General features: G+C 43.9%; 1 protein-coding gene across 5 annotated transcripts in view; it reads left to right on the top strand.

Moving 5' to 3' along the window:
• Positions 1-15,287, top strand: part of LOC146202722 (uncharacterized) — a 49,995-nt gene that overhangs the window by 5,390 nt on the left and 29,318 nt on the right. For 3 of the 5 annotated variants that reach the window (XM_084588273.1, XM_084588276.1, XM_084588272.1), the window contains exons 2-5: positions 7-107; positions 9,133-9,180; positions 12,803-12,871; positions 14,169-14,225. In XM_084588273.1, coding sequence (XP_084444399.1) covers positions 13-107; positions 9,133-9,180; positions 12,803-12,871; positions 14,169-14,225 — 269 coding nt within the window. In that variant the 5' untranslated portion in view covers positions 7-12. Of the gene's footprint in view, positions 1-6; positions 108-8,719; positions 8,769-9,132; positions 9,181-12,802; positions 12,872-14,168; positions 14,226-15,287 lie in introns of all 5 variants that reach the window. The other 2 variants (XM_084588275.1, XM_084588274.1) reach the window with 2 other exon arrangements.

Genomic DNA, 15,287 nt, shown 5'->3' with positions numbered 1-15,287 from the left:
ATGCAGCACGCCATGTCTACCGCTGCGGCGAAGCGTGACAAAAAAAAGAAGATGAAGCCCAGGTTTTCGTTCGGCTCGTCCAGCAGTGCCCGCAGCAGCCTGCCGTAGTGAGTATGGCCGGCCGAGCGTTCTGGCAGTTTTCCCTAACGTTACTACACTCGAGTTAGGAGATGCCGTTACTTCGCATGCTGTCGTTTGTTTACAGAGAGCATGCGAGATAGCGTGTAGATTTTATACTCCTTGCCAATTTATCGTTCACCCTATTCGTCAAAAGACGTGCTGCCGTCGTTTGAAAAGATGGGGAAAAAGGTGACAAATATAGACCAACACCGTTTTTACAAACAAAGGGGGCGCTCGCGGCGTCGCAGCCGACTGGGGGTGAAAAATAGGGTTAGCGCCCATAGGAATACATGGAACCGAAATATTTCTAAGTTTTCTTATTTCACGGGGCACTTGTGATGTCGTTATTCGGTACAAAGCAACTATGAACATCCTAAAACAGATCGTCAAAATATGAAATCTCATTACCGAGGCGAAGTATTTCTAAAACACCGCGAAACATGCTGGGATGCGAGTTGGGAGGGCAACCCGTAGAAATACATGTAAACACAACTTACCGGGACATTTTTCTCATTTCGCAGATCATCAGAAATGGTGGCCGGTCGTTAAACGTTGACCAGCGCTTTGAAGAAGTGTGTGATAAAGTATGGTGCGTCATTACGGAAGCAGACTACTTTTAAAACTCCCCGAATAACCTATGTTATGAATCCAGACACCGCCAAAAGGCAAGCTGGGTGTAGCGAACCGCGCAGTTTTGCTTAATCTGATATGCTGCCGCGTAGGGTAAATAAGCTTGATAATACTGTCGCTCCAGTGATACGTCCTAGACAGAGTTACATTTAAAAAGCAGTTGTCAAACGCCATAAGACAATATGAACCGAACGAGATTCGCGCATAGCAGCAGACGACAGCGTAGCTGGCGATACACCGCGGCCGCCTCCAGCTCCGGAGCGTCTGCTAGCGGCAGCGCCGGTGGCGTATTGCCCATATTGCCGTCTGCAACTGTGCGCACAGTTTATCGTGCTGGGAGTGGTCCCGCAAGTCGTCAGACTTGAATTACTTGCAAGAGAATGTAGTATGTCATGCAACATGACGTCGGGGTGCCGTACAAGACGTTCACCAAAAATTGAGAAGGGTTCAACACTGCTGAACCGAGCAAAATGTTGGTAAGTTGTGTTTACATATGTTTCTATGGGATCGCCCTCTCAACTCGCACCCTCACGCGTTTCGCGGTGTTTTAAAAATACTTCGCCTCGGTAATGAGATTTCACACTTTCACGATCTGTTCCAGGGCGTTCATGATTGCTCTGCACCGAATAACGACATCACAGATGACCCGTGAAATTAGAAAACTGCTTTGGAATACTTCGCTTTCATGTATTCCTATGGGCGCTAAGCCTATTTTTCACCCCCAGTCGGACCACGCTGGCGATAAAAGCGCCACCGCATCGTGCTTACGTCACAGATCGGGAGTATTCACGTGACGTCACAGCTAACGTCAGCATGCAGTCGACGCCATCTTTGCGTCCTGTTCCGACTAGTATGGTCTACGACTATTATAGTATGGTCGGCGGCTTAGGTTAGCTGGTGCGCATCCGTTTGCTGTGCCGCTCTACCTTATGCCAGCACCACTGTAATCAAAACTCACTCGGCATCATGAGTGACAGTTCGAATTATCTGTAGACTGCGCGATGCGGACAGAGAGCTGTAAAAAAAAAAAAAATCGGCACAGACTCGTTTGCAGTCGATGTGCGCAACTGCACGGTAAGCGTCGACCGGCGGCCACGCATAAATATGTGCGACATTCATAAGTTCATTGCGCTATACGGACGAGCTTCGTCACAAGAAACCAACTGAAAGGCTACACACCACTCGAAGAACACAACTACGTTACAAGCGGCTGGTTAAAGAGCCGCGGTTTAAGCAGACGAACTCGCGCTGCCGTACAATGCTTATCCCAGCTAAACCGCTGAGTCCTTCTAGCTCAAATTTAGCACAGAGATGGCATTTTATAGTCAGTGTTTTTTGTACGGTACTTGTTTCGTGTACCTGCCTCATTCGATCAGAAGTCGGATGTTTGCATCGTCTGTGGCGGTAACGAAGCAAATGAAACCCCTGCCACAGCGATAATAATAATAATAATAATAATAATAATAATAATGGTTCACAGGAAGGGAAAGGCGCAGTATCTGTCACACTTGTAGCTGTGGACATCTGAACCGCACCGTAAGGGAAGGGAGGAAGGTGGGAGTGAAAGTGGATAGAAAGAGGAGCCGTAGTGGAGGGCTACAGAGTAATTTGGACCACCTGGGGATCTTTAACGTGCGCTGACATTGCACAGCACACGGACGCCTCTTCGTTTCGCCTCCATCGAAACGCAGCCGCCGAAGTCGGGATCGAACCCGGGTACTCCGGCACAGTAGTCGGGCGTCTTACCACTGCACCACCCCGGCAGGGCCCACAGCGATGGCCCCGGTGGCGCCACCTCGTTGCGTTGCAGACTCGAAATGATTGTTTGCAGCAAAACTCTTCAAGTACCGCGCTGTTTCTTGCCCAACAAAGTTGCGCTTGTTATTATTTCTAAATAATTTTATAAAGCTCTTTAAATCTTCCGCAAAACAACTCTGCCAGGCTACGCTCCTTCAGCGAATATTGCTTCGCAGACGACACAGACGATGCGACCGTCCGACTTCTGATCAAATGAGTCGGGTATGCAGAGTTTGTCGAGCCCTCCGAAGGCCTTGATTGTCGGAAAACATGACGAGGAGGTAGGTGTTGGCGGCGCATTGCGTGCGCCGGGCTGAACATGGTGATGCACGTTGTCATGTTGGTGTGCTGCTTTTTTATCTGGAATATGGCTTGCGAGTGCGGGAAGAGCAGCCATGCCCGGATCGTTGCAACAGCTCGCTTCCGAAAGGTCCCAGCCCAGTCGATTTTCGACATATATTTCGCATTTTTCGTGATACTGCCTGCGCGGTTGAGCCGTGCCAGCCATACGTGACGTCGCATCTCGGTGAGTTTTTTCGTTCGGGCGGAGTAGTTCATCTGTACTTTCGGAACCTAGGTCGTTCGCGCAGCTCTTCAGCTTCCGTTGCTTGCACTGTGCACGGCTACTACTGTTTACGATAGCTCAATAAACCATAGCTGCGGATGCCACCACTTGTGGAACCGCACGACAGTACTTGATACGTAGCACGTTCGCCCTGTTCGTTCGGTGGACACAAAAATGGCTCACTACGGCTCCGTTACCCACAATTCACCGCAGCGTCATGTTTGTAAACAAAGGTGGCGCTGCGATCGGCAGCGACATGGGGTGTAGGCAAAAACGTAGCGTGCCTTTACAACGCCAAGCGCCGCTGCCTTCGAAACTAGCTCGCGTGTGCGTAGAAATAGTTTTGTTTATGCCTGGAGAGTAGTTCAGCAGTTTATCAGCCGATTACTTATTGAATTACCTGGCGAAGAGCGCTGAATTGGCTTCCTTCTCCGTGGCCTCAGCAGCGCGCGGCTACGGTGGGCGGCTGTAGTGACTGAGTTAAATTAAAACTAGAAAGCGCAATGTATATGAAAAACTAACAGCCAACATTGTTCAACTCCCGTGGCTACGCATGCAAGGACGACGAATGAATGACCCTGAGTGGAAGTGTGTTTTTTATATGACAACTCTTAAGGGGCTTTCTGATGCTCCAAGCACCTTCACTCTAAAGAACAATATATTACCGACAACTATAGCGAACTAGAAATCATATTTCTAGTTCAGTGTACCGGCAACTTAAGTTAGAATTTCACTGAATAAGAACTCAATCTCTTAGTTCTTTTTAACATATTCGCCTATAGTGCGCGCTGCCAATGTTTTATCCCGCTCGATAAAAAGGCGTTTCACGTCTGTTTCATCGTACAGACGTAGCCAAGGTCATTCACAGGTTAATAGATACATGAAGGCCCGTTAGAACGTTCTTTTTTTTTCTTTAGTAGAGGTGCACGAAAAGAAATGCAACATTCTCCATGATTGCTTGTAGCGAAATTTGCACGATCTGTTAAGCAAAAAATATACTCTGAAACTGTTTATTCAAAAATGCGTCATCTTATCTGCTTATTTTGCACTCCTCATAGCCAATTACTCTTTGGGACATTTAATTGCATGTACCATATATACCATACTTAAATATTTTCTGCTTGATCAGAGGTACGTTGTACGTGGATATTTAATTTGTTCGTAAATATCTTAATGACATTCAAAAAGAAAGTTTTGAGAAATGACGCTGCGTGACTTTACTCGGATCCTAACAATGCTTGAAGAGTCACTTGTTGAAATTCGCGAAAGTGATATCAGAGAAAAGCTGCTTCACTAGTTCAGGTCTGTTTCGGCAATATCGCGCTGGAGTGACCGGTCAAACTAACAGCAGTTACCCTTGCAGCAGCTGTTGTGTCCTTTTCTGTACGAATATATGCACGGGCACAAGTGAATAGAATTACTCACAGGGTGGCATCTTAACTTGATATATTATATACAACAAAATGTGCATGAGCTGCAGGCATTTGTTATTGCGCCATTCGTCTTGCGGCCGAAAAGCAGTCACGACAATTGAGAGTTGCAAACGAACTGATTAGGTTTCAGTGCAGAATTGTGCAACGCACGCTAGCCGCGAAGGCAATCCGTCGCCGAAGGGTCTACTTGGCGCGCAACACTGCTGCCCATTGCTCTCATATTTGTCCGACCGCAAGAAACATGTGAAAACAGGTGCTATTTTCCTTTGCCTAGTACCCCGCCGGGGTGGCGCAGTGGTTACGACGCTCGACTACTGTTCCCAAGGACGCGGGATCGAATCCCGGCCTCGGCGGCAGCTTTTCGTTGGAGGCGAAAAGCAAGGCGTCCGTGTGCTGTGCGATGTCAGTGCACGTTAAAGAACCCCAGGTGGTCGAAATTTCCGGAGTCCTCCACTACGGCGTCTCTCATAGCCTGAGTTGCTTTGGGACGTTAAACCCCACAAACCAACCAACCAACCTTTGCCTAGTGGCGCAACCAACCACAGCACAGCTTGCAGGAATATTGGGAATTATGCCCGAAAACACAGCAAGCGCCGCGCATCCAATGCAGACGACCTGAGCTTTTGCCTACACCACAGACGTCACTGCTGTTGCTAGCACCGCCGCATCTCCACTGACGTCACGGGCTAACGCTTGTCTATAGGAGGTATTCACCGAGGCCATACTACCAGATGGCGTGAGCATCGTCCCGCCTCGTCCGCCATGTAAAAGGTCGCCTATGGTATCATAGGTAGCCGGTGGCATCGGCACGCTTCGTCTTGCGCAGTATCGGGTTCGCTGTCAGGTGCCCGCCGTATATTGGAAGTGATCCGTAAAGTTTTATCAAGCTGTTATATACGTCCACATCCACTTTTCTTTGTGGTGCCCTTTATGTGCATGGAGTCTGCAGCAATATTTTAATGCTCTGGGAAATAACACTACCTGTTTGTTTTTCAACTAGGCATTCACCCATGCAACAGCTTGATAGCAAAAGTGGCCCGCTGCCCGTTGCACGCAAAACGACTTGCAGCTCGTTAAACCCGTTGTTAGCTGCCACTAAGGCAGAACACATCTTGAAGAGACAGCATGGCACGGCCGCGAAATGCACATTTCTAGTGGCGGTAGTCTGCAAACTGCCGATGGAAGCTTGCACAGCCACTGTTCCAGCAGTAAAGCCAATCAATGCAATTGCCTAATTTAGGTGACAGAAGGTCGAGCAAAAAAAAAATACTGTCACGCGCTCGCAGCATAAACGGCACACCCAGAGAGCATGTTTTACAAATTTAGTATTGGCAACGTAGCTCTGCTTGAAATGCACATAACTCACGGAACCTAGGTTCGCAACAATGCAATGTGCAGCGATAACGCTTGATACAGTTATAACATGCCACTTGCAAGTCTGAGGAGGTGACAGTGCTAGCTAAGCGAACGGACACGTCGCAATTTGCTCACCTCTAAAAATGGCACACCGGTCATCGACATCCTCATGCACGTGTGGCTCTTGGCCTCGCTCGCTTGCCAAAAATGAAAACACTTTCACGGCTTAGTATGTTTTAATTTTTTCACCTGTCGCAGAACTTAGGACCGCATTTCGCAAGGCAGGCATCGATGTCGAAGAATGCAACGCGAAGCAGTGGTCTTGCAGTATGCGGCATACCTCGACAAAGTTACAGCAGTCGTATAAGCCGATGTTTTCATAAAGCCGGACATTTTGTAGAGACTGTCGTTTTTCTTGTTCCACAAAGTCCACGGGTGTATTTACTTGCTCGCGTGGTTTTCGCTGGTGAAAGCAGAAATTCCGTTAAGACGCGAAAGGCGTACCCCATGGATCACAACGAGTTGAATATTGCGGATGGGTGCGGCGTCCGTACACATGACCACGCATATGGTGAATGCTGCGCCGGCTGCTAGCACCCCTAGCGGATGACGTCACGTGCATACCTCTTATAATTGGGCTCGGTTTCAGCATGCAGCTGGCCGCTTTCGTAAACTCGTTTGATAAAAATGCTCAAGCTTCCGCCCCTAAGTTCGTCGCCTCCGCCACCAGTGTCGTTATTTCCGTTGCATGTAAAAACATTACTGCAGGCTGCATTATTCGTATAATTTCAGTAAAAGACAAGAGTCATTTGCTAGCTAACGCACACCTTATGACGGTTGTATAGCTCCCATTGCCATTGACTTATGGTGGCCACTTGTGGACTTTGTATCTTGAGGATTGTACTGCTCTGCCTTTGGTTCGACAGCACATTGCTTTAAACATCCAAAGGAGTTTAGAGCTGTATATATGGTGGACTGCAGCAGGAGCATAAGCCCACTGTGAACCGTGACTCAGACGGTCTGAACTATTTTCACTGCAATTCCGGCCATGAATGACGTATTAACTGACTTCAATTTAATTAAAGATTCTAAGGCTCAAACATTAACTTATTGTGAACAGCTGTTTGAGTGATAGCCTGAACAGTTTGAGTGACTTGCATGGTATGTTGCTTTGGAACTGCATGTCTGAGCAAGCAGTGGTAAAGAGAAATAATGCACAACCTTTCAACTCGGTGTTGGTTCCTCAGCACTGAGGTTGTTGTGGTTGAGGCACAATAAGCTATTATGTTTGCATGCTGGGTATCGATCGTAGAAATATATTAAATTTTGCTTTAAGCTGTATGGGCAAACCCTGTGATTATCATTCGACTGATTTTAATTTGTCTGACTTTGCTTAGATGAAATGATTGCTTTATGCTGACACTCATTGCTTGGGGGAGGGGGGGATATCACAAAGAAAAAAAATTAAAATAAACTGAATTAACAGGTAACATACCCCGACTGCTTAAAGAGTGTCTTGATGTAAATTTGCTTTGGAAATGTGCCTGTGACATTATCAAACATGGATCACTACATAAAATCTGCCAGCACTCAATAATTCAGTTGAAATTGTTTGTTCTATAGGTTTCAGGTTTTCAAATAGGTTCGAATGTCACAATTGTGTATTAGATAATGTGACTCATACAAAAGGTCTGAACAACAAAGGGACAAAGAAAAAGCTATTGTATTTCAGTTTTTGCAAACTTCATTTGATCTTACACTCACTACACCCTTGACATCGCAGCCATCATTGAGCAAACTGAAACTGTGGCAGAAGGTATTTAATTCGAAATTATTTGCAGACTGCAGGCAAATTTCAGTGATTCATATTACCAATGTCTTACGCATAATTCCAGAGTAGAATTGCATTTAAGAAATTTTTTGCCCCTTCAATACCCTTGTTATTAGTGATCGTGGTCAAGGTTTAAATTAGCTACAGTTAATAAATGCTAAATGAAAATGCTGGATGTTTTCTGCTAGCTAACTGCCTTGCATTTTTTGTGACAAAGTTAATTTGAAACATTACTATGGTTTAAGAGAAGAATGAGCCTTACAATGCTACTAGTCTGAGAAAACTGGAAAGTCACTATATGTTATGCCTGAATTCTGGCAACGAGGGTTTGTGTTATTCTGTGCCGTTACTTTTAAACTAAAATAAGTCTCATAATTCCGATTTATTTAGTTATTCTACTGCTGAACTTGGAGAGATATATGCAGGTTGAGAAACCTGTTTGTATTTATCCTGGTGTTTCGTTAACCTGGCAGGAGTGTTTCACTTTGTTCTGCACTCAAGTGTTTGATTTGTTTATCGCAGTTGTTTGTCTTTGGTGCTGTCCACATGCTGCCTTATATATTATATATATGTATATATATAGCCGAGGTTAGTTTATTAAAACTATAGGGGCCATCTTGATGCCTGAGCCAATCATAAAAAAAATTCCTTAACAAAGCTAGAGAAACCATGAATAACTGTAGTATAAGTAGAAGGCAATTATGTGGCATTGACATTTGCAGATTTGATGTAAATGCTGCATATTCTGTCATTATTTGCACAGAGCGATGCTGGTATTGCTGTCTTTCCACTTTTGAGAACAGTGAAAACTGCTGGATCGGATGTTCTAGCGAAGCTTCAGAGTGAAAGAGATAGTCTAGCTGTATGTAGTGGTTGTTTCCTGGATCTCTATCATTAGATATGGAAGAGGAGCATTTGTGCAACATGCTTACTTCTGCTTGTATGAATGGTTCTGAGTAACTCATTTTCATGAATTGTTCCTTACAGGACTTAAATTGCAAGGATGTGCCTTATCCTCCTTGGCAATATTTGATTGGTAGGAAGAAGTTGTTTTGGGTATGGAGTCAGCAATGGGTTGCTCTTGGTTTGTTCTTTCTAATATATGTGCAATTTTCGAGCCTTGTACATTTATAGTTTGCATACACTGCATGTGGGAGAACGGCACTTAGCTCGCACGTTCCCCTTTTTTTTTGCTAATGAGGTGTGTGTGGCATTTTTTTTTGCACTTTTTTGGAAGCACCGTTACCTACCCTGCACATCATTTGCCATGCTTATAGTAGTTAGTGCTTATGCTAATTGTGTCAAATTATTTTAGTTTACTAATAACTTAGCTGCACTTTGGTTTGGTTTTCTTTGTGCTTGCTTGTGTTTTCGAAATGCTCTTTTTTGTGGCATTGCAGCAACATGGAGGCAAACTTCCAAGACCTCTTTGCAATTCTTAAGATGCAGTAAGTAGTGCGATGGCTGTCTTTTATTCTGTCTTTTTTTTTTTCTTTTACCTGCATGCTCTGTTTTATTTAATTGTGTTCTGAAAGAGGCACAGAGAACTTGACCAGAATTTTGGACATATAATGCAATTGCTGCCTGGCCACGGCTACTGCATTGCTGCTTATGAAAAAGTTGTCCTCGTGATCTGCACTATATGTGTGATTACCGCAGCTCACTTCAACTGTTTTTATAAGGCCATAAACCACCCTGCTGTTCGCCATTATTCTAAAAATCTTTGGAGAAGTATTACATGAGGCAAATAAGGAAGGTGATAGAGGAATGGGCAATTACTCGTTCCTTGAAATTGAAAATGGCAATTTCCAAAGCACTTCATTCCTTCAGTAGTGTTGGTGAGCTGCTTGCGCACGTCCTAGTGAGTGTTCACCATCCCAGCACTTGCATATTGTTGTAGTGTTGTATTTCTAGTGGTTTTGTTCCAAGCATGCTCTCATTCTTGTTGCGAGAAAACTACCGAGCATTATTTTCAGTTATGTAAGCTCGAAGGACATGTTGTTCAAGTAGAAGTAATGAAGAATGACAATCACTGTTGAATACATCACAATATCTCGCTCCTGTATTTGAGTCATATACTGCCACATAGAAGTGGAAAGCAATATAACATACCGTATCTGGGTCGCAATGAATCATTTTTGCGGATATGCAGCAATGTTTGTAGCAGCTTGGGAAACTCGTCAGTACCATATTTCTATCTGTATATTGATAAGATAGTATTATTGTTTGATATGCCTACACAGTCTGCTTACATTTCAGCAACAGTGTTGACGTCTGCTTGTATTACCTTATCTTGAATAGCAGTAGAAGCATGTGCTGCATAAAGAAAATTGAGAAACAAAAATGGCACTATATTTAGGGCAGGAGAAGAACCATTATCTGCCGAGGTAAATATTGTTTGTAGCATACCAAGAACAGCATGACAGCAAAGGGAAACTTGCCAAGTTTATGGTAGTAGAAGTTGTGGATATGTTGTCAGAATTTTATTGTAAGTGCCTTGCATGCTTGAGTGTTATGAACTGCTTCAGTTCCACGACATAAACGCCCTCGTGAACAACTTGAATGCTCGGTTTTAGCATATATTCCTTGAAGTGAGCCATTGCTGGCTGGTTTCAGTTTTCAGGCTTTCGTTAGCTCCCCTGAAGTTCATATGATGCTTAACTCCCCTACTGAAAACATAAGTAATCTTAGCTAATGAATCTGTATTTATAGTGCACTGACTAGCTTCCTATACTCTGTATCTACCTCACTGCTTATAACAGTGAAAACAGCTGTGCAGAAGAGAGGAAAAGGGATGCAGTGTTGAAAAGCAGTCTAGAAGCTGCTGAAAAGCGATGTTGCATGCTTACAAACTTTTGATGAAGAATAGGCACTTTTTAAAAATTTTTCTGTTCACTTTGCATGTCTCCTCGCTCTTTGTTAACTTTTTCATCACTGATCCTCCTTGCGTGCACATGCATGTGCAAGAATTTGTCAATGCTATTTGAAAATAGCCGAGGTAAACCTGCACATGTGAGAGAGTAAATGTTCGGTGTGCTGTTATCTTTAATCTGAAATATTCTGCCTAGTTATAAGACACTGGAGGATGACTGGAAAAGACTTGGTTTTTATGAACAGCCTCATGGCTACACAGTAAAACCCGTAGAACAGGAGGCGTCAAAAACTTATTTTTGGCTACATTTCTTTTTTTTCCAAAGCTCGGGTAAATTCTGAGTGGTGGCCTACGTTTGCTGTTTGTCATATTTTGAGGAAAGGACACGCATAGAAAATTTCGTGGCCTACCCATTTAAGTCAGTCTAGGGGCATACCAGTATTCAGCAGCAGCCAGTTTCACTTTTAGCAAGATGAAAGGCATGATATAAGCTGGGAAAGTGTCGTATTTTTCTATATGTCTATAGGCTTATATGTGTTTCAAAGCTGAACTTTCAGTGGTGTAAACTACATATTGGCGCAGACTGTATGCAATTTAATCTTTAAATATTTCTTAGTGCCGAAAAACCCTGGTGTGGCTGGGCATCTGCCGCCCAAAATCACGACAAAAGCAGTTCTTGCATGCATTCGGCTCCAACATACAATCAAATACTGCTCAAAGTGCCTGCTGTACAGTGCTTTGACTTGTGAGCTCTTGCACAGTACCTCGAATAACCGCAGGTGTGGTGAAGTAACTCCTAATGCTAAGACTTTGAAGCAGTTCGCCTTGAGGTTATCAGTGCCTTCATGTCTAGAAACTTCTGCAACGGACATGTCAATTTTGAAGAGACGACACTGACGAGTCATAGGTAGAATACGACATGCTAGACTTGTTTTATTCAGGCAGCCGTCGTGAATGTGGCAGCTTTTCTCTCCTTCGAGAGGCCGAGCATTTTAACTTCATATGTGGGAGACGATAGATGCACAATTATATATGGTTAATAATCGAGGTGGGATGAGACTTTGGAAATGAGAATCACAAGTTGGGCTGCTCAGCAGTTGTGTTAAAAGGTATGGTTATAAAAGATTTTAAAAAATATTGAAGACAGATGCAGCTTACATTACAGCTCAACTAGCTTAATATAATTTATTATTCAAATCTAGTGTTTGTATCTATTTGTAAATTTTGTATGAAAATGGCAATATACAGTTTACACGAGTGGAATTAAAATTAAGTGCTTCTAATAAAAGCTAGATTTTTATTTTTAGACGCTGTAAAACTGCTGCACATGAATATTTTCTTTTAGTCAAAAAAAAATGCAAATGCACTTAGGCTATTGATTCTAGTTTGAGTTACGCAAATGCGATTAATTACCATTGTGGAAAATTATATATAGTTCCCTACAGAAAGGTACAGGAGCCTCCAAAAAAATGTATTTAAAGAAAGCAATGGTGTCTGAAAACAGTTTTGTTCTTTAAAAATTTCCCAGCCTGTAGTAATTTTACTGTCACCAGATGTTTCAAGTGTTTTGAGGTTGGCAAATGTGGTCTTGGATCACCTCACCAAATTGTCTTTTAGTGCATCATTTACATTCTTGGTCCTTCCATGGAGTCTTGAGTACAGAACTACAATGACAAAGAAAAAGGGAAAAAAAAAAGTTTTGAAATCTCAAATACCTAGGTGTAATATATTTTCTGAAAGGGAATGAAATTCTTTATGAAACTATAAAAATCGAATTTTAACAGAAATCTCACTCCACCTTAAGTTGAGTAGCAAAGTCATTCCCCCCCCCCCCCCCCTCATCATCATCATCCCAAGGGGATGTGGGCAGGTGGTGTTAAGCGTGAAAATTAATTCCTTGCAGTGTATTGGGAAGAAAATAATGAATTTCGATCATTTTTTCACCAACTTTTAGAACAAAAAAAAAAAACAAAATAAAGGTTCTTGGAAGAAAGGAACTCTGAGCCATTGTTCTCGTTTAACTTAGCTTATCTTTTTGCTTCATTATAATTTTTCTTCCGTGCCATTTTTTAAAAGGAGTTAGTGGTTAGTATAATGCGTAAATTATGGTGAATTATGGCTGTCTGTTATGTGGACTGATTTTACACTGCGCCTAAGCCAAGTGTAGCTCTGATTCACTTTCTCTTTATGCTCCTTAGGCAGCAAGCTCAGGCAAACGAGTTAAGTGACAGCAATACCGCAGGATCGTCTGCTCAAAAGAACTCTAGGTGAGTGTTTCTCTGTGCCAAGCATGTGCTCCAGGCAGCCCTTCCAGGCACAAGAGCCTGTAAGGGCTGGAATGTGTAGCATTCTTGCAATCTCTAGTGAAGAGCTGTTAAGTGGACATTTCAAGGGCAACTCCGGCATTTTTTCAACCTCCCCATATTTTACTGAAGCTCTCCCAATACTTTCTTAGAGCTTTGGTCATCATTTATAGCAAATTTCGCAGCGCTACTGTTTCTTTGCAACATAGATAAACTTCGAAAAAAGTTTCGAATGCATGGCATCAATCTAGATTTCTAAGAGCAATGTTGGGTGTCTGGCATAACTGGATGCTCTGCTTTGGCTGCAGGATAAAAATTTTGAGCTTCTTTTTTGGTCATGTCTGACAAATACTGATCCCCAGCTGTTAATTGCCAGTTGAGCTAATTAACGCATTCACGAGTGTTTTCCCATCTCATACCCGCGACGTCATAGCTCGGTATGTCGTGAAGCCATAGGTTTGCTGAAACATACTTTCAGTTTCATTGTTTTTGCTATTTTAAGGTAGTTATACTTGGTATTTTGACTGTTTTTTATACTGGAAAGAGGGGATTTTAAGGAATGCGACAGGATCACAAACTCCGAATGCTCAAAACCACCGTAGTTAACCTTCAATGAGACCAGCAAGGCACTTTTTCCCTACTGCGTTCCTTCAAAATGAGCTTCCATTCAATGCTTATTTCTTTTTATCTAAAATATGTGATAAGGGGATGGTGCATAGGATGATAGGGTCCTCATATTAATGCAGTAAAAATCTTTTGAAAACATGTCAGCAGTGATTGGTTGGAGATGTTTTGTGCATGCTGTACGAAACTTCTTTGTAATTGTCTGCAGGAAGGACAGCCTTTCAATGTATTCTGAGCCTGGACCGGGCATCTACAGTGCCCGGTCTTCACCGGACAGCGCCAAACTTTTGGATGGGCGAGCCCCTTATTTTTGTTTTTTATTGCGAGAGTGTTGAAGGCCTCATTACCCAGCAGATCTGGCATCGGCGTTGTGAGCGAGAAATCACAGCCGTGGCGCTAGCAGGTGTTAGCCGGCACCCGACACGGCCAAGCACTGATTCATTTATGGTTTGTGTGACTTACCAACTCTGGCTGTTGGTTTTTGAGTTGGGGCGGTAGAATAAGAACCAGCCTTCCAGTGCTCTTGGATGCCAAGTCAGGCACGCTACACCCGAGCGACACAGGAATGGTTGGCTCATTTGTTCAATGTTGTTTGGATTGTGCAAGCTTACCAAGGTTTCATTTGTGTGAATTGCAGGAAGAAATCTCCAGTCAATAACTTTGGGATTCATGAAGATGACACCGGTTTTATTTGGTGAGATTTTTTGCTTTGCCTGATACATTCCTTTTTTAAATCGCGGTAGTGTAAATCACAGTAGGTGTGTATTCCATTCTCTCCTGAGCTTTACTAATTGACGGCGCTTTGTATGTCAGTGCAAGTTGAAGAGCCCTGGGTGGTCTAGATTGTTATAACGTCAACAGCGAGTCATTCTAGGGAGTGAACTGCTTTATTCAGTGCTGGCATCCATATATACTCATGTGACATCACATTAGTTGGGTGCAGCGATCGTCGCTACATCTATACATGCGCGCGTTTTTGCTGACGTGCTGCGTTATCACACTCCTTCCCGCTCAATTAACATGCCGTCACTCAAAGTTCTCGTGTCGAAACCAGTCTGGCTGCCTGCGCACGCGAGCACTTCTACGTAGCGCTGGCTGCTCCTCCTGTCTGGACAGCATTGGTGCGTTGGACAAGGACGCCTCCAAATCCTGTGGTGCAGGCTCCGGCTGGGTTACGATGTCAGGCGCTAGGGCTGCGCCACTCGTTGGCTCCAATGGAGACTGTGACGATGGGTTCAGGTCATGTCGGGATGGTGAGACACTTCTTCCTGTTGGGTTGGCTTGACACCCACATCCGAGTGCTGTGGAGTCGCGTTGGGGTCAGTGTGCAGAGGACACAGGTGATTGGCATGTGTGAAGTGAAGTTCATCATGCACTTTCAACATGTATGTCACGGTACTCACAACCTGGAACACACCTTCTTCCCAGGCGACGCACTCACTCCGCACAGTTTTCACAAAAACACAGTTGCCCACCACAAACAAGTGCTCTTGCCCACGAACTAAGTTGCACTGTGTCTTCAATTGCTCCTGTTTCTGCTGCATGGCCTTTGCGAAATGCGGCCTCAGTAGAAATTTTTATGAGCGGTTGGCGCTTTAAAAAATTCTATGGGTGACTTGGCTGTCACACTGCTAGGTGTATTACGATAGGCCACGAGGAAGCTATCAATTCTTTCTTTCACCGTCAACTTCTCATCGGACGCCTCACTTTCAAGCACCTGCTTCATTACGGCCTTTTTCACAGTGTGCACCATTCG

Source organism: Amblyomma maculatum, chromosome 1, assembly GCF_055883805.1.
Source record: "Amblyomma maculatum isolate TAMU_Amacu chromosome 1, ASM5588380v1, whole genome shotgun sequence".
Classification (NCBI taxonomy): domain Eukaryota; kingdom Metazoa; phylum Arthropoda; class Arachnida; order Ixodida; family Ixodidae; genus Amblyomma; species Amblyomma maculatum.
The sequence above is the reverse complement of the archived record's forward strand: the minus strand, read 5'-3'. Positions and strand labels throughout refer to the sequence as shown.